General features: G+C 50.0%; 8 protein-coding genes across 8 annotated transcripts; 4 read left to right on the top strand and 4 right to left on the bottom strand.

The window, feature by feature from the left end:
• Positions 1–116: 116 nt before the first annotated feature.
• On the bottom strand, positions 117–1387 carry NECHADRAFT_53587 (uncharacterized protein; the record flags this gene model as incomplete). Its single annotated transcript, XM_003043291.1, has 8 exons — positions 117–156; positions 209–291; positions 340–676; positions 730–939; positions 993–1033; positions 1085–1151; positions 1199–1240; positions 1290–1387. Coding segments are annotated over 8 exons (918 nt in total), but the record flags the coding sequence as incomplete, so codon positions are not given.
• A 1000-nt stretch (positions 1388–2387) lies between these two features.
• Positions 2388–4593, bottom strand: NECHADRAFT_87550 (uncharacterized protein; the record flags this gene model as incomplete). Its single annotated transcript, XM_003043290.1, has 4 exons — positions 2388–2462; position 2582; positions 2674–4401; positions 4511–4593. 4 exons carry the CDS (start codon positions 4591–4593, stop codon positions 2388–2390), a joined length of 1887 nt encoding a protein of 628 aa, XP_003043336.1.
• Positions 4594–5604: 1011 nt separating this feature from the next.
• Positions 5605–6914, top strand: NECHADRAFT_87549 (uncharacterized protein; the record flags this gene model as incomplete). Its single annotated transcript, XM_003043393.1, has 4 exons — positions 5605–5758; positions 5817–5967; positions 6023–6710; positions 6891–6914. 4 exons carry the CDS (start codon positions 5605–5607, stop codon positions 6912–6914), a joined length of 1017 nt encoding a protein of 338 aa, XP_003043439.1.
• Positions 6915–8200: 1286 nt separating this feature from the next.
• Positions 8201–9173, bottom strand: NECHADRAFT_87548 (uncharacterized protein; the record flags this gene model as incomplete). The annotated part of the gene is made up of 4 exons (XM_003043289.1): positions 8201–8303; positions 8499–8619; positions 8854–8932; positions 9033–9173. The coding sequence occupies 4 exons, from the start codon at positions 9171–9173 to the stop codon at positions 8201–8203; spliced, it is 444 nt and encodes a 147-aa protein (XP_003043335.1).
• Positions 9174–10039: 866 nt separating this feature from the next.
• On the top strand, positions 10040–13746 carry NECHADRAFT_97708 (uncharacterized protein; the record flags this gene model as incomplete). Its single annotated transcript, XM_003043392.1, has 10 exons — positions 10040–10335; positions 10396–10853; positions 10899–11862; positions 11911–12342; positions 12389–12656; positions 12711–12752; positions 12828–13068; positions 13118–13224; positions 13279–13386; positions 13453–13746. 10 exons carry the CDS (start codon positions 10040–10042, stop codon positions 13744–13746), a joined length of 3210 nt encoding a protein of 1069 aa, XP_003043438.1.
• Positions 13747–14891: 1145 nt separating this feature from the next.
• NECHADRAFT_87546 (uncharacterized protein) lies at positions 14892–15449 on the bottom strand (the record flags this gene model as incomplete). Its single annotated transcript, XM_003043288.1, has 1 exon — positions 14892–15449. The coding sequence occupies one exon, from the start codon at positions 15447–15449 to the stop codon at positions 14892–14894; it is 558 nt and encodes a 185-aa protein (XP_003043334.1).
• Positions 15450–17265: 1816 nt separating this feature from the next.
• Positions 17266–18762, top strand: NECHADRAFT_87545 (uncharacterized protein; the record flags this gene model as incomplete). The annotated part of the gene is made up of 2 exons (XM_003043391.1): positions 17266–17497; positions 17591–18762. 2 exons carry the CDS (start codon positions 17266–17268, stop codon positions 18760–18762), a joined length of 1404 nt encoding a protein of 467 aa, XP_003043437.1.
• Positions 18763–21306: 2544 nt separating this feature from the next.
• On the top strand, positions 21307–21882 carry NECHADRAFT_7367 (uncharacterized protein; the record flags this gene model as incomplete). Its single annotated transcript, XM_003043390.1, has 1 exon — positions 21307–21882. A coding segment is annotated over one exon (576 nt), but the record flags the coding sequence as incomplete, so codon positions are not given.
• Between the last annotated feature and the right edge of the window lie 953 nt (positions 21883–22835).

The following is a 22835-nucleotide window of genomic DNA, read 5'->3' as shown; positions in this document are numbered from 1 at the left end:
AACATGAATAGCACTCGTCAAACTAAACAACTCCGATATTCTCATCATCTCATGCCTCCCGAGGTTGTATCGAATGAGACTCTGGTATTTACAAAAAAAGGGGGGGGATCCAACGATCACGCGGTAGCCTCGGGCTTCTGGCTGTAAATGATGGTCCTAGAAAACGCGTCAGGCTCATATATGTAGCTGGCTGTGGGTATTGACATACACTTCTCCGTAGGAGTGGACGGCGGGGTTCAAAAGCTCGTTTCGCATCTCGACCAGGAACATCTGGGCGTCGTCGTACGTCCACTAGAAGAGTCAGCCAAATACCCAGATGAAAAGACGAATGATACTCACCCCAAGAAGTTCAGTGAGACCGCGAATAGAGAATCCCTCAAGAGCCTGCAGAAGGAACTGACGGTTCCAGGCCCCCCAGGTCTTAAGTCTCTTGTCCTTGGGCCACGGGCCGAGAGGCATCTTGAGTCTTCGTTCAACGAGATTCTCAAACCCAGCCTCACGCTGGAAGTCTGCTGCCTTGTGACCATAGAAGAAGCCCTTGCCCGTGAGGGTGCCGATCTTTTCAAAGACTTCCACCCACTTCTTAAGCGGGGAGTTGTCTTTGAGAGACCCGTCGTCGGACTTGGTGATGCCCCAGAGCTCGACGTGCTCTACCCAGCCGCCGGGCTTGAGAGCCCTACAATATGATTAGTTGTTGGACCCTGAGGTTCGGAAAGCATTTCAACTTACTTGAAGGCCTTCTTGTGCAGTTCAACCCAGTCGGGAATACAGCCAGTCATGGCCCGAATGTGAACATAGTCAAAACTGTTGTCGGGGAATGTCCACTCTTGGTTGATATCGTCGACCTCGAATTTGCAGTTGGGAGGAACAAAGCCGGGCTGGATGGGTGAGAGATCCACACCGAGGACATCAGCCGAGGGATGCTCATCTGCGAACTCACTACACAAGTGATGAGTCAGTTGTGCGGTTACTTGGTTTGATGGGTAACTCACATGGCCCAGATTCCAGTACCACAACCAACATCAAGGACACGCTACATATCAAGTCAACGGGTGTCTCCTAGGTATGAACGACGAATACCCACTTGAGGGTTCTCTCCAAGAGGGGCAGCATAGAGGTTGCCGTCCAGGATGATACGATACATCTCGTGCCTGCAGGATTAGACTCCGCTTACGTATGCGATAGAGTAGAAACTCACATGAGATCCTCGGCTTCTTGTTGGCGCTCGTCATTAGGTCCCCTGTGATTGGTGAGCGATGCACAGGAACGACTCATGTGAAACCTCTAACCAGTATGCGCCGTCATTATAGGCGTGGTATCTGCGGCCATTCTCCCACTTGTAGTTAAGGATCGAGGTCCTCAGCGACTCAGTATCGGTCACCCGCGTGCTGCAGTTTATGTAAGGGTCCACAGATGGCTACACTAGATGTTCACAGGGAAACCTACGACCCAGAGTACGTAGAATCGGCATCGTCGTCCTACTTGGGTGAGAAGGATTGGCTGGAGACGGAAGTGGAGGGCTGCATACCACTTCAATTGGGCCATTGTCTGACCGCTCGGCTGTCTCAGGAGAGAGGGCCGCCCCAGTCTCAGCCCCCTTACCTGGGGAGGACGGCGACTTGGGCGAGGAAGCTTGTTTCGGCGACGACATGGCAAAGGACACGACCAACAGAGAGTCACTTCCAGGTGTCGAAAGAGGCAGCAGGTGAAGAGATTTGCCGTACGTGAGGGGAAAAGGGCGACCCAGAAGGAATCACTCCACAGCGCCGAATTGACATGTTTCACAGCCTTATTAAGCCCTGGTTAAGTGAATTAAGCAGACACAAACGAGGGTCCGTTGCATACGCGTGTGGAGACGGTCGCTCGAGGGGGCCAACAGTTATGAGGATAATGGGTGTTGGCTGCTACGCTGGCTGCATGACTTGGGAACCCGAGCCGAGATTTGGGGGGCTTTTTTTTCTCGCTTGCAACCGTGCACAAGAGCATAAGTGACCTGTCAATATTTCATTATTGCACAAAAGAATGCAGTTTTCCGGTCGAGAGAAGAGGGAACAGCTTGGTAAGCCATTTGTTGATGAGATGAGATGACAGGTTTGTTGTCCCTGCATCATCGTGGTCCCTGAAGCTTTTGGCTAGTGTCAAGACGATGCATTTGTGCCTGCATAACGCTGAGCCGAGGCAACAAAGCATGTGTCCACAGGAGCAGATGCCAGGGGATAATAGTATCTCCCTCCAAACTTCATTCACAGCAAACATATTCCTTCTAGATCGGTGTTTGATATGAAATACGTCTGTCCGTGCATGTCAATCTCATCCCCGCGTATTCCCAGTCCAATTAAGCTTATGTTTCGGGCAGGCTAATAAATTAGACAGAGTTAAGCGGCCCGTTAGCCAGCGGCTCTAGCTTGAACCTTGACAGAGATCCTTGGATAAGAAAATGGAGACCATTGCGCATCATTTATCTTTAATAATATTCAAAATCGCTTACAGGCTCTGCTAACATGTCGTATACGTTCAAATCAATCATTGTAGAGCATCGATCCTTCGCATCATCTTCTTGTCCATCGCTGGCTTCGCTTACCCTATCACACAAGATTTATCCACTCTAGCTCCCGTTCTTCATCCATAACCTGCCCATCCATGATGCCATGCACATAAGCGTGTGTAACATACTCATAAAACACCTCTTCTTCTTCGCCAGGTGATTCCTTCCGACGCAAGATGAACGGCATCTTGCCTCCCAACAAGACGCACACAATATCTCCAGCCCTGACACCCGGATTTGAAAGCCCAATCATGCCTGACTCTGTGATGATACCCTTTCTGTTATGGATAACCGAATTCGCCGGATCTTCAGTAGAAGCCAAGAGCCTTTGAGCTGATGCCTCTGCATTTTCGTCGGACTGAAATCTATGGCGACCGGGTTTTCCATCATCGGCAAGCGGCTCGAGATCACCAAGGAGCGCGCGGTGGGAGGCTTGTTCATATGTCCCACCCCGAGGGTATTCCTGACTGTTGAAGGCATCGGAGTAATATCTTGGATCTTGCCACTGACTGACAATATCCATTAGCCTGTACCTGTTCTTGAGAGTTCTTCCGACATATGTAACACGGTCTAGCACGAGTCCTCGGAGACTGAGTATTTTATCCGAGGCCATGGCCCTCATCAAAGGCTGTAGGGAGCCTGCTGCGGAGAATTGGCGAAAGACTCGTATCCAGATAATCTCCGAGTGACGGCTACGGACACCACCGTTACACCAATCAGGAACCCATGTCGGTAGGGCAGGGTTTCGTTCCGTCTCGGGGATTCTCAGTAACGGGCTAAGGCTGCCGCATTCATCGATCAAAGACCGAGTTGAGCGTCTATAGATATCTTCGAAGGATGATGAATAATCAGCTGTGATGCTGCTTCCTAGGCCGAGAAAGGCATTCACTCGATCCCTCGGGTCGGATGCTTGTCGTGATCGGAAAAGGTTGAGAGCAAGCGGCATCAGAGCCGGTGTTTTAGAAGACCGCTTAATGTAGTTAAGACCGCGAATTTGGGCATAAAGATCCTTGAAGTGGCCAAAAGAGCCGCAGCAGCCTTTATGTCGATGCCTGTAACCGTTCTTTCGTACCTGCGCAAGCATGGAAAACGGAAGCTCCAGGGTGCCACACATGAGCGTGGCCTCGGGTGGGAGGACCGCCTCTTGAACCGTCCACACACGATGCCACCAAGAAAGCTTGATAAGGGAAAGTATTGCGGCGACTCCTTGCCCTATGAGGTCTTGGCCTGGCTCTTCGTACTTGATGTCGTAGTGGTGATCAGCAGCCAAGACTTCGAGAAATGTGAAAGCCGCCATGACTGTTTCCTCGGGAATTAAGTTTTCGTTGGTTCTTGGCTTTTTGGAGGTCAATCGGGAAGAATCAGAGTCCTCGGCAAAGTCGCCCAACCAGAGGACAGCTTGTGTTGTACGAGAGTAGATGTCCCTCATGAGGTTGACCTGGTGTGATTTCTCAACGTCGTCAGCCTGATTGATGCACAGGGCATCGACCCAGAGACGTTGCTCATCATCAGATAACCGTAGCCTGCGAAGGGCATTAAAGAGGTTGACAGTGACGTTGGTTGTCCTCCCATCAACAGTGATGGACCGACAATCAAGAGGATCGCCCCACGCATATGACAGAGCCTGGTAGGACGGATCATCTGCAAGAAATGCAGTTTCCAACGTGCAACGGATAGGGTCTTGGCTCTCTCCCGGAAGGAGACGTAAGATCCGGATTTGGCGCTGATTCAGCTCAAGTTGGTGATACTGTAGAGGTGGCGGTGCCGGTCGCAGAGGGAGATCCCACGTGTGCCCATTGAGGGTGTTTCCGTCACTGATAGGGGACCGCGACGGGCTCAAAGTTGGAGATGAACTACTGGACGCCATTTGAGACACAATCATCAAGTTGAATGTGCAATCCGACCGTCAAGATGCGGAGAGGCGGGGGAATATTGGGCTTGACCATGTGGAGTGGCTGTGCAAACTGAGGCTCTAAATCCGCCTCGTTGACTTTGTTTTGAGCCTTATCTTGATGCCTGGGCCATTCATTGACAGGGGTCTTTGGCATGTGTGTGCCTCACAAGCACCCAGTCCAAGAAATAAATGGCATACTGCAGGTAGGCAATGAGACCTTTGCCGGGCTATAAAGACATAAGTTAGATCAGAATAAATAATTAAAAATATAAAATAAATAAATAATATTCTAAACTCTACATAAATTCTTAGATTTATAATCATAAGCCTTTTATGCTATGATTCAGCGGATTAAAAGGCAGAGTAGGGACTTGCGAAGTGTGCCATTTTTTTCTTGGACCACTAGACAAGGCAGAGTCTGGGGGCCGTCCGTAGTGTGAAGGAATAGCTGCCACACAGTGTAAGGACGATCACTCTCCACATCCAATATTGATGGTGTGAAAGTGCTTTTCAGCTTTCCACTTCGGGACCTCCCCTGTCGCTCTCAACAATAAAGTCTCTCGCCATGAGCCAAAGTCGGCGAACAGATCCCCTCGAGCCGGGGTAATGGAGCCTATGGGGGAGGGAGAAAACTGAATTAAGACACCAGCCGACAGCAGCTGGATGACGCCTCCAAGCCTAGAACGGGGCCTTTGCAGAAGCGGCATTCAGCCTCTCAATAGTGGCTGATCGTCCCAGCCAACATCAGCGATTGTAGTGGCTCCAATACCACAGCTGGGCGTCGATCCGAGTCAGGCTAACCCCCGCAGGCCGTTGCTTCAATCTCCTCTTTACGAGAGGGCTGACCTTGTCGACAGGTTGTGAATGGCGCATCGTTCTCTTGGCTGCAGGCTGAAGGAGCGCCACTGCACATCTCTAACGCCATCTTGCCCAATATCCTTGAGCAAGACTTTTTAGCCATTATTAAACCCCGAGGGAGAAGAAGCATTTGGAGGTTCCGCCTCCTCTGTTGTTGTTCTGCAGTTTCGTCCGCCTCGATCTGCTGAAGAAGCAGCTTGTTTCGTTCCCATCTCATGCACTGAGTGTTTCTCAGCATTGAGTAGCAGCCGACCTTTTCACATCAACAACCTATCGATCCTTTGGCCGTCAGCAAGCTTGTGCGACCATGGCTGAGATTCAACCTACAGGGCTTGCAGTCGCGCCCGTGTTTGATGTGGCTGGCCCGGCGGTGACTGCACCTGCGACGCTTCACCAGCGCGATCTTTTCGGTCGCCAAAACAACTATGATTCCTGCGGCTACTACTCTCTCCCAGACAACGGTATGGGCTCTTGCTACTTATTATCTTGAGCTTCTCATGAGCTAACACAATTGCATAGGATGGGCTACCTGGCAATGCGGCGAAGAGAACGCCTGGACTACGACCTGCAAAACCATCGGCTCGCATTTCGGCTGCTTCCAGAACATCTACACGACATGTTACCCCAGTGCATCTAGCTGCGACAGTACCAACGCGCGTGCCCTTTGTTGGTTCGTCTGATTGATGCCAAGAAGACTGCAATGAATCGACTAACGAGTGGCTTAGCACTGAGGATACCAACTTCCCGTACTGCGCGACAGGCATCAAGCCCCTCGAAGGCGGCGATGGCGACGAACTATCCATATACCTCTGCGGCAAGACCGAACAACAGGTCCCCTTCTACGAGTCGACCGTTGTCAGGATCACGACGGGTAGTACGACCGAGGAACAGACACTTACCAGTATCGATACCACCAGGGGCGTCGTAATTGTCACCAAGACGGCTGAGCCCTCACCTGAACCGGATGATAAGTCTAGTACTCCAATCGGGGCCATTGTTGGAGGCGTTGTCGGCGGTGTCGCACTGATCGCCATCTTGGGATTGGCATTTTGGTTCCTTCGACGCAAGAAGGGTAACAAGGAGGTGGCGACGACGCCTGCGGCTCCCGCCCCTGCACCTGGATTCTCTCCTCAGCAACAACAACAGCAAATGGGCTACCAACAAGGCGTGCCTCCTCCGGTCGTCTACGATTACAACAACAACAACTACGCCGGCTACCCGGTCCAGGGCTCCCCGCCTCCCCCAAGCGATCCTCGATACAGCCAAATGCCTGTAGGGGGCATGAGCCCTCCACCTCAGAGTCCTCCCATCGAGTACTATAAGCCAGTCGCTTCGCCCGTTTCCGAACTGCCCGCCACTTCTTCCCCTCACGACAACACACCCGTGTCTGAGCTGCCCGCCGACATGGGGAATGTAAGCAACACAACGCCAAGGTAAAACGACCAAGAGAGTGAAAATGAGGAGTAGGAAAGCATCGGAGATGCGGAGAAAGGGATATGAGGCTGAATAAGGCATCAACCTAATGGAGTACTCGGTCGGGATAGAGGTTTAATCGGCTGGACGGTTAATACGGTCACATAATGAACTTCGTAGCTGCCGATCATATCGTCATTATGAGCGAATGCCTGGATTTAAACATTCCATTATTTTTCATTCGATTCTCCATCCCTCCTGGTCACCATTTGGGGATTGCCATTTTGGAGGCCCTCTCCAGGGCCTGCGTCGAAATGTGACGAGACCCCAATTGTGCGAACAACTTGGTGCATATTTAATATTCATTAATAAACTGTTTGACTAAGAGCTACCTTTTCTTCCACCTGAGCTGTTTGCGCCCGTTCCATTTGGACCCCTGTTGCGTACGCCAATGGTGGCTGGCTGAAGTGATTAAACATGCTTTGCTTTCAGCCTCAAACCGTCCGCTCTCATGGCAACTTCCGCTTAGTGGGCTTCCTGAATGTTATAACGGTGACTCCCTTTGGGGCCTAGCGAGGATGGAGTTCCTATTAACTCACTCCCTGACCGCGGTATTAATTCAAGGTTCATTAGAAGAAGCAACTGCACCTTATGAGCGGTAAGGGAAGCGTTTGTTCTTGGGGTTCGGGTAAGCTTACTTTGTGGCTGGCTTAGGGGGGGGTCTAGACCTCGTTCAACCAAGACAGTCGGTAAGCTATGAATGTCTGCGCGATACGGCTGACCAGTTCCCAGGCTCATATTGGCTGCAATGCACAATAAGCTTACCTGACAAGTTCGCATCGAAGCATGCTGACAGGGAGGCTTAGGCGGGTTAGCCCCTTGCTGAGCCCCAAATCCAGCGAAACAATATTCATTAGAGATACGGCTGCATTTTCGACTATTTTAAGGCAATAAAGCTGACAAAGAGGGCTTATTCTGTATGCCAAACGGCCACCGGCACCCATTTTCTGAAACGTTGCATGGCTCCCTCGACATCGGCAGCAATCGCCTGTCTCGCTCGGTCAACGTTTAACGTCAACATTAGAATAATAGAAGTTGAAATAACCTCTTCATCATTCTCCCCAACATCTCGTAATATGTAGATTATATAAAAGAGCTTTCGATCAAGCTCCAATACTTCACAACTGCATCGACATGTCCTGCATTCTTCACACATGGTTGGATGTTTCTCAGTCCCATGGCACACCTTTTTAAGCAGGAATAGCCGAATCTGCTTTGAATTGAAGACACTAATTAGTATGATTCATCTGATAAAGCTTGCCCACCTTTCCCATTGTTAGTCCGTCATCAATGTCCTTCCTTGTGGAGATGTAATCATAAGTAATGAACGATAGCTATCAGGGCCTTTCACCGTGAGCTTTCAGAGAACCCTTTCGTCAATGCAAAGCCTACTATAGTAGCTAAATTCTGTACTATTCTTAGTCTACTATTTAATCGGGCTCACGCCTTCGCGGCTGACACACGTCACTGGCATCTAGGACCAAGAAAGTGTGGAAGCAGCCTGGAACATGGACCTTCACAACGCTGATGTACCTTTGTTGTGTGCATAATATCAATTTTGTAAATCGGTATTAATACTAGTGCTTTAGGAGACATTCAAAGACCTTGATCTACTTTGGATGGCTTGACATATTCTTGAGCATCTAGGCAAGGGTGCGCGATTCTAGAGACCTGAGATGGGCATGTCACTCATAACCTTTAAAATCTTCGACTAAATACCCGACTCACCTGTGTGTAACTGAAGCGAAGATATAAAAGCCCTTGGTGTAGAAATACCAAATTGTAGGGAACGATTGCTTACTCTTGAACTCGGTGTCGTAACCTTGGGCAGCTAATGCTAATACAACGACTGGCCAAATGATACAATAGGACAACTAAGCGTGTTAGAAAGCATCTAATAGGCCTTTCCTTGAACATGTATTGGACGCTATTAGTATCACCTACGGTTAAACTTAATGGATGAATTAATCACTATAGGTAGCTCCGATGGGTTTAAACGCCCGGAAAGTCACTGATGTTGAATGAGATCAGAAGAAGGAAACTCTTTAGTTATTCAATAATACTAGAAAAAGGCTCATCCTACCTTTCTTAGCGCCTATAATATCTTGGATATCACCATCTCGCAATCTGGTCATTAGCCCTTGATTCGCAGTTGTGTTTTTCTAACTATGAACAGCATTATTACATGGATCGCAATGTAAACCAAGATGCATAGCGTGTGTTTCAAGATATTGATTCATGGGCATTAAATGTCAAACTCACTAGGACCAAAAACAGGGCGGCATTCCAAGCACCTGTCCGTTTGGCGCCCATGGCCAATCCACAAGCAAAGACTTGAAAATGGCGGATGAAAAGTTCCAAGAAATTCTCCTTCAGGAGCTTCATGCATCGATGCGTAGGCATAGAGTAACTTGCCAAGCAGCCATCATTGCATCGCTCTGAGCGGCTGAACCAATGTCATGCAGGAATATCTCCTTGAGGCATTCCGGATTCTTTGGGTATGGTCAGTACATTGCAACCCCTCAATGATTCAGTCGGATGTCGAAGATCCTTCCCGGAACCATTGGCCAATAACATTATGTTCAGGTCAATGGGTGGCGCATATCGTGGGTGGCCTCAAAACGCACTCTGCAGGCTGACATGAACACCATTGAGACCGTTGGATTTAACGGAGAAGGCTGAGGTCCGCTCTACAACAAACCGAGGCCAATTCTGGTTATTTGCTGCGTATGGTAGACCTAATTCGACACCTGGGTATGGAGTCGGCCTGACATGCTTTCAGGGCTTGTGCTACACAGGCCTTCACCATCACATTCCTCCTCATCAATTGAGTGGCTTAGCCAACCAATAGTAGCACGGCGATCTCCCCGCGTCTCATCAAGAGATGAATCTGATCATGTTTGTTTACTTTGCGACGACTGACGATCAAGGTTGTGTCACCCCTTATACCTTCACCGGTCGAAGCAGCAATCCATTCTAGGAGCTCAATTATGTCGGCAGTTCACATTTATGTAACTCTTCCCCAGATAGTCTCGTATTCTTCGACCGAATCTGTTTGTGGAGAGTAGAGACACGCGTCTTGGGCGTTATGGAATGATATGACTTGAGAAACGATGTGCTACGTTGTAGTCACACAGCATAAGCGGGGAACCAGCTTGGGTGACACCGATTAAGCCATAATAATCGGCAGCTCGCTCTTCCCTGTGATAGTAATCTCCCCTCACTCACCAATCACTCATTGCTCATACAGTCCTTCATCAGCAGCCAAGATGGGTGAATTCGAAGCTACCAAGCTCAGAGACCCCTACATCTTTGTCAAGGCCGATGACTTCTTTCAGGGCCTTGACTCCCCTTCTGGCGGAGTAAAGCAGCCTGCCGCTGTATCCCTTCAGCCATCAGATCAATTGCTGGACGATGGCAAGCCAAACCCTGCTGTCAGCCATGGGGCCATCTTTCGCTTCAACGATGATTCCCTGCTCTTGGTCCAATTCATGCGACCTCAAGTCTGGAGAATCCGGTTTGATCCCAACAATCGAAAGGGATCTGAGTTCACAGACTACAACAGGTGAGCCATTACACCCGTCCCTATAATTTGTCCTAGAAATGCCATGCTGACGATCGGCAGTCGCACGATCATTCGAGATACCCTTAGCCTCCTCATCAGCACTCTCGATGCCGTTGAGAATATTGACTGGGCTGTTGAGATCATTGAAGATCCCAAGTACTACATCCTCCAGTCTGTTATGAGCCCCAAGACAGACCAAAGACAGGTGAAGCTTCAACTATGGGTTCAGCGGGACCCCTTTCAAATCACCGCTGTCCGGGTCCTCAAGAGCCAGTCTCCGGTCGAGAAGCTGCCAGTTTTGCAGAGTCTTGATGCCACCACCAGCGACAAGCTGAAGTTGCAGACTTCTCCGGGTGCTGAGGCTGCGGTCATCTGGAAGACCAAACCACGCGGTCTTCAGTACCAAAACAATGCAACTGTTCTCTCTGTGGAAAAGTCGGTCACGGCTGATTTCATGGGATTCGGAGAGCAGGGAGGCAAGCATCTCTTCAAGAAGAAGACATACATGAACTACTTCAGTAAGTGGCGCAGTGCCTTGAATATTATGGCTCTAACGCTCTCAGACTTTGACAACATGCGCTATCAGAATGTGTATGGCCAAGGACCTCTTGATGATCGGGAGCCACTATACCATTCAGAGCCTTTCTGGATCGAAGTTGACTCTCATCCCGGATACCAGTCTCAGCTTGCCACTTTCATCGACAACTACTCTCACATATGTGTTGATGTCGGTGTCAAGGACCAGAACGCGATCCGAGTGGCTACCAGATTCAACAGTTTCCACTGCATCATGGTGGCAGCTGACAGCATGCAACAGCTCATTCAATCGTACACCTCCATTGTCGGCACTCCGAGGCTCAAGCCACGATATGTGCTGGGGTACCACCAAGGCTGCTACGGTTACGACAACCAGGAGATGGTCCTCGAAGCTGTTGAAGAATACCGCAAGTGCGGTTTCCCGCTCGATGGCATGCACATCGATGTTGACATGCAGGATGACTATCGCACATTCACTATCGACAAGAGAGACAATCACTTCCCTGATCCCGTCAACATGTTCAAGAAGCTCCGAGAGAAGGGTGTCAAGTGCTCCACCAACATCACTCCTTACATTAACTCGATTCCTAACCAGGAGTATAACACTCTCAACGAGGGTCTTCAGAAGGGATACTTCATCGCCGACGATCGAGACATTGATCCATCAGCTCCCCAAGCCTACCAGCAGCGCTACTTGGGATTCAGTGTCGGAAACCAGACCTTCAAAGCTCCACAGTACGACAAGCCGCCGTACTTCCAGTCAGATGACTACGACTTCTCTCAGGTCTTCAACAGTGGGAAGCCGTTCCATGGTGGTGTCTTCTACGGCTGGGGAAATGGCCACCCAGGCCACTATCCGAACCTGAACAACAAAGATGTCCGCAAGTGGTGGGGGAAGCAGTATCAATATCTCTTTGAGTGCGGCCTCGACTTTGTCTGGCAGGACATGACGTCTCCTTGTATCGCTGAGGAGTACGGAGATATGAAGTCGTGAGTGCAAAGCAGCATTCAGCTCTGGACGTACTAACACGGTCATAGTCTGCCCTTCCGACTGTTGCTGGACTCTGATGGTTGGTCTGGAGATCCGGATCGCGCGAAGCAGAGAAAGGCGATTGAGATCTGGTCCCTGTACAGCTACAACTTGCACAAGGCAACCTACCATGGCCTCGAAAACATCTCCAAGCTCAGCCCTGAGCTCGCTTGGAGAGAGAACAGACGCAACTTCATCATCGGAAGAGGCAGCTTCGTTGGCAGCCACCGCTTTGCCGGTCTCTGGACCGGAGACAATGCTTCGACCTGGGACTTCCTTGACATCTCAGTTGCCCAAGTTCTAGCTCTTGGCATGTCTGGAATCACAATCTCTGGCCAGGATGTTGGCGGGTTTGAGTTTATTGACGCTGAGCGAGACTACGCCAACCCTGAGCTCCTGATTCGATGGTACTGCGCATACTCTCTTCTACCTTGGTTTAGGTGAGACACTTGACTTGACTCCTTTCTTTGGCTCACACTATTCCAGAAACCACTACACTAAGAAGCGGTACTGGGTCGATGGGCCCAAGCAAGGCCAAATGAGAAAGGACGGGAAGCAGTTTCAAGAACCGTATGCCTACCAGAAGCATTACGACGAGAACAAGGACAAGTACCAGGGACGAGAGGCCATGCTCTACCGAGCTGTTCTTCCTGTCTGCCGATACTACATCCGTCTCAGATATAGTCTCATGCAGCTGATGTATGATGCCATGTTTGAGAACGTCGTCAATGGTTTGCCGATTGCTCGAGCAATGGTACGCTCCTTGCTCCGATTGACCTCCAAAGACTAAATGAGCTAACCTCTACAGGTCATCACGGATGATGTTGACAGAAGTCTCTTCTCGGCAGACGTGAGTGCCCCTTTTCGAGATCTACAACGGCAAACTCATTGTTTTGCATAGAACCAGTTTTTCACCCGAAGCCAGTACATGGTCAGAAACGACTTGCTCGTGGCGCCAGCTCTTTTCCCGGAGAGCAAACGCCAAACCCGCAAGCTCTATCTGCCATATCCTGACAAGTGGTATCCCATGAATCTGCGTCCAGATGACCCCATCGGCGTTGCTCTGCCCGCTGCGGCGGATGGCGGAAGTCGAATCGAGTACAGTTGCCTCATCAGTGATCAGGACTCTCAGTTGCCGTACATCACGCCCATGTATATTCGTGAGGGTAGGTCATCTACTCCAAAGTTGTAGGTACAGCTACTGACAAGGATTAGGAGCCATCATCCCCAAGATCCAGGTCAGAGACTACATTCCCGACCCATCTCTCACTCAACAGCCAGCCAATCCGATCACCTTGCACATCTACCCAGGGAAGAAGAGGGTAGGCTTCCAGTCAAGATCACCTGACCTTGGTTATGAGTCTAATGCTGCACAGCAATACAAAATGTACCTTGACGACGGCATCTCCAGAGAGAGCGCGCCAGAGGCACCTGTCCCGGGGCTGAAGATTGGCGACTCGAAAGCGGCGGGCAAGTACTGTGAAGTCTTGATCGAACAGGCAAGTCATGCATTTGCTTTCAAATAATTACGACGCTAACACTTCCGATAGGAGACTGACATCTCCAACCAAAACAACTCCGTCCAGTTTGCGCGCACGGTGACCATCAGCTCGAATTGGAACAAGTACGGCGACCTTTCGGACATCGTAGGCTCCAAGTACACACTGGTCTTCTGGCACGACCCCTCTGCAAATCTCAGCTCGGTCAAAGTCTCATCGGCCAACAACAAGGTTGCAAGCGACACCAACAACAATTATCGTGCCACTATCGTCACTCTGCCTGTTGCTGACGCTCACACTGAGCATGGAGTCACTATCCAGTTGACCCACGGAACCTTGGGCTAAGCAACAGAAAACTTTCCTCTTCATCTTCCGTTATGTCTTGGATGCAACAGATTGCTCAATCTTGGAAACCCAACCTGTCAACAAGCCACTGGGTGGTCTCTCTTCCATTGTCACGCTCACAAGCCTTAATATTTGGACTCATCATACCTTTCTACCTATGTAATACAAGCAGACTGAATGAACCTTCTCTTTCTTCTCAATCAAGCTTTCCCACTCATATCACCGTCATTCATCTGTTAACATGAATTGATACGAAGACCTGGGAGCGTAGTTGTGGGATCCGTTTCTAAGCCGTTTTTGTGTGTGGATTTACGATTAGGTTTTCGATGCTCTCACGGAATAGCTGATTATGATTCTATGCCATCCTGATTTTGACAGCCTGAATATTCCTTTTTTCGCGGAGGTGCGATCTCAGCCTTGCATTCTGGTATGTTCGGTCACAGCGCTGAACTGAAGTCCTAAAGCCTCCTGCACTTGAGCATCACACAAGCGGTCACTCGGCTAGGCGGCATCTTTTCTTGAAAACAGGCGGTAGTACCAGATTTGGAGGCTGATACTTGCATCAAAGTGCAAATGTCGCTTACGATCGTCAGATTCATCACGCGGAGTCCATTGACCAATATGTCTCAAAACTCAGCCGCACCTCGACAGAGTTCGGGGTTAGAGAGACCCCCGCATCTCCTGGGTAGTCTCGCCAAGGCTTTCGAATAGACATCGAAAAGGCCTGGATCAGCCAGCCTGCCTGAGCTGACCCAAGCAGCCAAAGTCGAGACCCATGAAAGGTACTTGAGCTCGGTAATATGAAATGTCGGCTTACTGCCAACGCTGTGGAGCCATGAATCGCTCAGGCCTACTGTAATTGACCTTCAATTGACTTTTCACACCTTTCGTTTTGGGTAAATGTGATGTCAATCGTCGCAAAGGGTAATATCATTACAAATGGCTGAAACCTAATTACAAAACAAGTATCTATAGCTCCGTCTAAAGAGCCTGTAGGGAGTGATCATGAAGTCCTCATCCATCAATGTTCGTGCATCTCGTTATATGCCATCGGTGCCTCTAAATGGTAGCCAACATGAAAAGTTGGTAACGGATATTAATGACAGTCGTGAAGGGAAAAGGCATGTGCCGCTAAACTCCAACTTTTAAGTGTAGATGATCCGGGGGCCAGCAACATCGGGGTTCCAGGAGACCACGTCGTTGTCGTAGACACCAACAAGCTCAAATCCCTCAGTTGTGCCGGAAGCCTTGCAGTCTGTCTTCTCGGTGAGGTAGGTGCTGTATGTGGCATCCCATGTGGCGAACGAGCCGAGGCTAGCACTGAGACGGCCGAGGTGGATGTTGCGCTGGTTTCCAGGACCCCAGCCGGAGGTAGGTCCGGGAGCTGGGCTGTTACTGGTGAAGAGATCGAGCTTCTTGCTGCCAGTGAGTGTGGCTCCATCGTCGAGATAGAAGGCAAACTGGCACTGCTTGCCCTCAGCCTCGGAGGGGTAGGTAAAAGTCAGGAGTGTGGTGATGTCGTTGCCATTGTTGCTGGTGGACTTGGAGACAAGACCCTCAGTTGCAGAGGAGATGGCACCGTTGCGGACATTGTATTGCCAGATGGCAGAGGGAGCGAAGAAAGGATCATCCCGAGCTGTGAGAGGAGCTGCCAGGCCGGAGGCGGCGGCGAAGACAGTAGCGACAAGAGTCTTGAAGAGCATCTTGAACTTGATGGAGAGGAAAGGATGAAAGGTAGAGATGTGTATTGAAGTGATTGCTGTGTTGGTTCTTGAGAGGTTGTTGTCTGAATAATGACTTTCTATCGAGGACCAAGGCCATCTCTTATACTTGACAATATTCTGGAAGAAGGATAATGTGCAACGAGACTCGGTATCCGACTCTTCCGTCTACCGTCGCCAAGACAGATTACGCCCATCTCTTCCAGGGTCAAAAATAGCGCTCGCGCAGCACATCCCTCGCATCACAAGAAAGGCGTTGAGCACAGCCAGAAACAGGCGGCTCCGCCATCAGCCATGGCAAGGTTGAGATCGCAATCGAAAGACGGGAAAAGGCGGGGAAACGTGATATCACCAAAAGGCGGCCAATAGAGATAAAGCGGCGTCGAGCTATTGACTTGAAGCCATCCGCCTAGGGACGGAGAACTCGAGCAAACGACGCTTGCCTGGAAATAGCAATGCCTGTTAAGCCACGTTCTAGGGAGCTACCTGTCCAAGCCGGAGTGTGGCATTGCCCGGATGCTACTGTAAAGACATCACGAGGCCTTGAAAGTGGCTTGCTTACTGCCGAAAGATGGCGGAACGTGCAGATATGCTTAACTCAAATGAGTCCTGTCGGGCGCCCATCTAGGAAAAGAGGACTTCAGCTGAAGGAATACAGCTACGTAATTGAATTCTTGGACTGTTGGTCCGTGGAAAATTGAAGAGCTCAGCAAGGCAAACGTCCAATGAGACGTGGTGTGAATAATGAGGGCTTCGGTGTCAGCCTCAGCCCGATCCTCGGTGGCGTACTTCGGGGACTATTGTGTTGCCATTTTGCGATTTTCTGCCTTGTCTCTCATTCAGCTGCAAGCCATCTTTCTTACGGTCAAGCGGAGTGTCTCTGCTCCCGCAAGTCCTATGAGGGGTTTATTGGAACTCGGCAAAACCAGACAGAGCCTAGAGCATTCTCATACTGTCATTTCAATTCAGTCAGGGAATCTAAGCGTCTCTCCAGTGTGCATTAAAGAAAGTTATTCGACCGACGAGGGTAGACACGACTACCAAGTTGAGGCATAGCAAGCAGGTAGGCTCTCAATGGTCAACTGCAAAATGACTGAATTTTGCCCTTGCCTCTTCACACTACCCGAGGCCCATTGTGGAAACGGCAAGGCTTTCTGTTCTACTTGGAAAGCTGAACAAGGCTGACAGCGCTTCGACTCTTCGTGCTAGACACATGTTACCGATTCTCTTTGTCATCAACGGCTATGTTCGCGAGATCATATCCCAAACCAAACTGCCAAGTCTAGCTTTTCTACTCGATTACGTGCCTTTTTTATGTTGAAGTCTTTGCCATCCTGTCTCATTCTCCTGGCGATGTCCAATATCACGACTTTGTCGGGCCTAGGTATTGGAGGCTTCATTCCAAGTCAGCAGCCGGAGGACTTCACCGTTATCATTGCAAGGGCATGGCCCACTGCAAGGCTCCAGTCTATGCTACTGGCTTACTATCTCATCGGTTGCAATTTAAGCAAGCTCCATTGTTTCGTAATAATTAAATTCGTTTTGTTCTCTTGTTATAGGTCTTGTTCAGTTTCGTTGTGTAATCTCTTTGTCGTGTTTCGACGTTGATCACTGTTCCTCTATTGCCCTTGGGCAGTCTTTTACTCCTACCTCTTGTCTGGGTAGACAAGAACATCCTTAACAAAGGATAGTAGATGCTACTTAACGCTGCAAGCTTCCCCAGCATAATCCAACAGTCATTGTTCCTACTCTGAATCCTCAACCTAACACATTACCCGACATCACAATCCAATCCACCATGTCGATCCCGGCTGACCAACGACTGCGCGTGCGCTTCGGTTCGTACACTGCGGCAGTGTTTGCATACAACACTGCAAATTCATGGATGGTTGTAGGAGCTACCATGGCAGTGCCGCTGCTTTGTGGTGGCAACTATGGCCTCTTCTGTGCAGTGATTGCTGCTGTCGTAATCATGGCCATTATTCACATGGGCTATATGGAGTTGGCCTCGGCCTTTCCTTCAGCAGGTGGTCAGTTCAGGGTCGTGTACAGGGTTTTCCCACGCTCATGTCGGTTTGCTTCCTTCTTGACTGGATATTTCACGATTTACTATTTCATGGCAGCCATTGCATCGTGTGGTTGGTTCATGGCGAAGATGGTTCTCCAGCTGATTAGTCTTTGGCACGCCGATTACGCCCCAAGCGTATGGCATGCCATGTTGATTCACCTCTTTCTGTGTGCACTTGCCTTGGTCTCTAGTACACGTTTCCCTACTTTCATCAGGTTTCTAGGTTCTTTCACCTTGGGATTGTCGTTATGTGGCTTTGTTGTTTCCCTGATTCTCGCTGGCTTGGGGCAACTGACCTGGTGGCAATCTGGCGGGTTCCGGAATACCAGCGGGTGGCCTGATGGATGGGCAATGATCATTGCCATTACCTCCAGTCTAGCAGCCTTCTCTGGTCTCGATTCTCCAGCTCATCTAGCAAGAGAAATCCGAGTTCCATGGTTCATGGTCCCCAATGCCATCGGTTATGCTGGATCCTTCTCTGCAGGGGCGGCCGTATCGTGGGCCATTGTTCTGGGCCTTGGTATCACGGACATTGATGCCGTTGCACAGGCCGAATTGCCTATCCTAGAAGTTTATAAACAGACTTCCGAGGCCGCGCCAAACCCCAAGGCTCTGGTAACCTTCTGGGCGCTCCTGTATCTTGTGGTGTTCTACAATATGCTCCTTAACCTCTTCATTTCTTCGGGTCGCGTCATTTGGTCCTTTGCCAAATGCGGCGGCCTCGAGACCTCGCATCTCACCAGGCTCGACCGGGGCAGTCCTCTCAGGGCCTCCGCCCTCATGTTCGGCCTACAGATCCCAGCTATCTTCCTATTTTGCATCCCAGGTTTCACTCATGCCTCCTTGGCTAACCTTGCAGTGTTCTTCCAGAACATCACGCTCGCTCTTCCACAAGCAGCGATATTCATTCTTGGGCGTGGGCGTCTAGCCACTAAGCGGTCGGGTTTCGGAAGTTATGGATACGCCATCAATGCTGCTTCTACTCTGCTTGTGGCCTTCTTTTCTGTCATTTTACTTTTCCCTACTTCTATGCCGGTTACAGGACGCACCATGAACTATATGGTTGTGGTTGTAGCCATTCTTGTTCTGCTAGTTCCACTTCGCTGGTCGCAGTTCGGGTTTAACGAGACTTTCAGTCCTCAGATTAAGGAGCAGGTAGAGGGAGAGGAATTAAAAGAGGATCCTGTCCAGCAAGAGACTCAGGAGGCGCAATCCGAAATGGTTTGAAGTCGGAACAGAAAGGTTGGCATCAGGCAGCTTATCTTCATTCTTGTATTATTTTAATTGAGTTTATTCATTCCAATTGAAACTGCCCTGTGAAATTCATCAATCGTGGGCCCCTCTGACAGTCTAGGCCCGCGAGTATAAGGTGTACCATAATTACCCTCTTGGAGTCACTTGTTCATTCACACCTCTTGTTGCGTCAAGCAGCGTTCGAAAGGGATTGGGTTCCCATGAACTGTCAAGCAAACACCAGAAGCGAGTAGAATTTGTCTCTCTCTTTGGAACTGCAATTAAGAGGGACATCCCTGCTGTTGTCACAAAGGGTTGGCAGTAGATGTTTCTACGCTTACCTCCGGGAGCCTCAGTCTTGATGATTCCATCAAGCATGAACGCAAGAAATTGCAGAGTTGTATGAGTTTCTAGCTATTATTTCGGTCATTCGATGCGCTCGTCTGATCACATTCTCTGCTTCTAACTCGGCGGGTTCTTTTTCTCTCTGATTTTCTAGATACTCTGACTTGAACACTGTTGAAACCTGCTGGTTCGCGTTGGAGGCTAGCTACATTGGCCAGTGCTACCTTGCAGTAAAGTGACGGTGATAATTCGGACATTCCTTTTCACGGAGTCATTCATTGCCAATCTAGGACGGAAGGTAACCAATGGTTGTGTGAACGGTTTCCTTTCCCCCGTTAACTCCATCCTCAGCCCAGTCTATCCAGCAAGACCGCCCGCACAAGTTACATGAGGCGCCCTTAACACAGAAGAAACCTGCACCAGTGATGCTTACGCTAACGATCCTTTAGAGCTATCACTTTCCCGGGCTAGATGAAATACATAGGTGCGTATTGCAAGGCTTGGGCCAACACGGCAAGATGACAGTCATGTTTTGCCATCAAGGTCCAGTGTCGATGTAGCTCTGGTGCTACCTTACCACGGTGAAACAGCAATCCCATTGATTTTTACCTCGATTAAGCCGTCTCTTGTCCGTTCGTATTCGCAAGACATCAAGGCGATGCCGAATACTGGGAGATTCGGGGCCAGGTACCTGACGCGTTGCATCTATGCTTACTCTGGTTAATGTTGCATCTCCAATGCCCATTCCTTGATTCCAATTTTAGTTAGACAAGAGACGCCCCAGCATTGATGATTGGGCTCAAGTTCCGACCCCGGAAACTATCGGCTGCATGATGCCCCGTTTGGGGAGATCAGAATCATCTCGCTAGTCGTTCTGGATTCTGGGCACCACAGCACATGTACCGCGCAAAGCCGAACCATGCAAGCTCACCGATTCGATTCTTCAAGTTGGGGAAACGATTTGATTGGCACATGTCAAGCTGGAAATGCACTCAGTGGGATAAGCAAAAGACAGACTGGAGGTCAACCTTCTTTGACACACACACCAACCCTCTGCTGAACAACGCCGATCAGCGAACAGAACAAGGTTTATTAATTACTTATGAACCCAAAGGAACTTTTGACCAAATAAAGGCAAAGCTTCCCACACACAGAACCCGAGTGTGCCCCGTACCCCTGAAGCTGAATCCGGGGTTAGCTCGGTGAGTCGAGATTGCTATGCCGAGAAACGTGGGGTAGCGCGGAGAGGCTTACGGCCATCCAGGTGAACACACCGAATCAAATCTTGAAGATCTTGCATCTGTACGGTGAGAATCGGCAGAGCTGTTGTGTTCCCCAGCCTTTGAGAGCATCTTTCATCTGATAACATGTCCCCAACAAAACCCGAGCTTAGCCGACCCAGCCACGGAACAGCGACTGTATCCCTGCCCGGTGAGACTAGGGTCACCTAGGTGAGTCAATCTGGCCCTGCCTAAACCGACGCAAGACGGCTTCGAGGTTAGCGTCGCCGCCCTCTCTGCCAACCAAGACAGGACGCGACCCCACAAGGTCAGCTTCCATTGGCAACGAATTTTGTGATTGTCGTTCTGAAGCAAGCCTCCCACACGGTTTGTTGGGGAACCTGGCGCTTGATATTATGCCGCCGGCGGGATCTGGCGGCGTCTTAGTCCGCTGTCACGTCCAAGGGGGCTGACACTGTCGAAACAGGGGAGGGAGAATCCGCCCACTTGACAGTTTCCAGAGAAACTTGCAGTCAGAAGTCGTGGCTATCACTGGAAATACTTAAGAGTCATAGTGCAAGGCATCTTTCTTCTCTCCTGCAACTCTGTAGTTATCGTCCGTGATCATCAACTTCAAAATGGCCGAAGTTCTGAGCGTCAGGGAGCAGCAGCGCTGCACCTGGGAATATTTCGCTGTTGACCTCGCAGCTGCTGCATTCGCATCTGCCCTGGTCACTCCCTGGGTGACTGCAATCGACAAGTGAGTGCTTCAATGCGTCTCTCGATCAATAAACGATGGAGATGCTGTGTCTTGCTGCACCTAGCCTTCCATCTCATCATTTCGAGGTTGTCTAACCTTGGTGTGAGCAGGATCGTCTTCAACAAGGCCACCACCGGTGCTTCTGTCATGTCCTCGGTCCGCAAGTGGACTTCCAAGCCCAAGGCAACCTTTGCCTCGCTCTTCATTCCCTTCCTCGTCTATTTCGGAACTTACGCTACCGCCAACCTCTTCGACTCGTTCAATGCAATCCAGCACGACCTCGATCCCTCCATTGTCTGCTCCACGCCCGCCAAGTTCGCCGCCACCACGACCGTCAGCTCTAGTCTATGCATCTTCAAAGATGCATACTTTTCTAGAATGGCCAGTGGTGCTCCTGTGCCTCTGCTGAGTTATGCCCTCTTCTCTCTCCGGGATGCTGTGACCATATACGCCTCGTTCAACCTACCGAACATGCTCGCTCCCAAGCTCGCCGAGTTTCCGTTCTCGTCCATCACGCCTTTTGCCGAGATCTTCAAGTCGGACGAGTCTAGGTTGAAGATGGCACAGTTGTTCATGCCGGCAGCGTCTCAGATCGTCAGCACCCCGATGCATCTTTTGGGCCTGGATCTCTGCGCTCGTCGATCCTGGATGCCAATTCGAGAACGTCTAAGCGTCATCAGACAGTACACTGGCTTTGCTGCGCCTCTTCGAATGATGCGCGCCTTGCCATCTTTCGGGATTGGCAGTGTGGCCAACACTGGGTTTAGGAAGTCCATGATGACACGGGTGATGTGACCTGTCCGGGCTGTTTGAGTCCTTGACTGAAAAGAGTTTCAACACGAACACTCCATAGCAGCCTCAACGCGGAGACAGACGAAAATAGATGACATTGAAAAAGCATGAGACCGATAGACAATAGACTGAGCAACTGATTTACCACAAGAGCCGCAGTGGACTCTCTAAAACTTCCTGGTGAAAATGAGGTGCACAGAAATCATGTGCATGCAATGGCAGCTCCTATGAAAACATGAGTCCATCCTTCGATCTCAGTAGCATTCTCTCCGTGTCTCCACAGCGCATTGAGGATGTCATTGCCCAAACCAGTGCGTAGTGGGTATCGTGATGGTGAAAGTGGACACGATGAAGTCGCCACGTGCTACCCCATTCCCCGGGGAAGACAAGGCCTGTCGGAATCCAGCCAGGCTCTCTTCGGGTACGTATTCAGAAAGCCTAGTCCCCAGGCATCATGTTCTTGCTTCCCAATCATAACACTGCCGTTGGTTCATTGCCTCCAGACGTGTGGTGAGAAAACAACGAACCGGAGGATACCGAGTACATTCCGTAGCCTCGGCTTCTGATCCCGAATGTGAACAATGTGAATCAAGTCTTTGTTGGCACTAACAATTATTGAATGCGGTTATGAGTCGACTAAATGCAGCCGTACATGCGTGGGTGGCATTGACGCGCCCCGATGATGCAGCTCGGAGGTACAGGGTGAGCCGTGGTACGAAGAGGCACGCAACCTTGACTCAACGTCAGAACTGGATAACGCAAACCTTTTTGTATTACATCCGGTTCCATGTGATGAGCTAATATTTTGGGTTTCCAAAGTTTGGTCAATGCATTGAAGTCTCATGACATTATCCATTAATATGCCGTCAGTGATGAGTTCGCGAAAATTCATCCAATGGCAGGTCACAGGAAACGCACCACCACCAGCTTCTTTGGTTGCACACACATCA

Source organism: Fusarium vanettenii (assembly GCF_000151355.1).
Source record: "Fusarium vanettenii 77-13-4 chromosome 12 genomic scaffold NECHAsca_29_chr12_4_0, whole genome shotgun sequence".
In the NCBI taxonomy this organism is placed as follows: Eukaryota; Fungi; Ascomycota; class Sordariomycetes; order Hypocreales; family Nectriaceae; genus Fusarium; species Fusarium vanettenii.
Note: the sequence above shows the minus strand (reverse complement) of the source record. Positions and strands in the feature narration are given on the sequence as shown.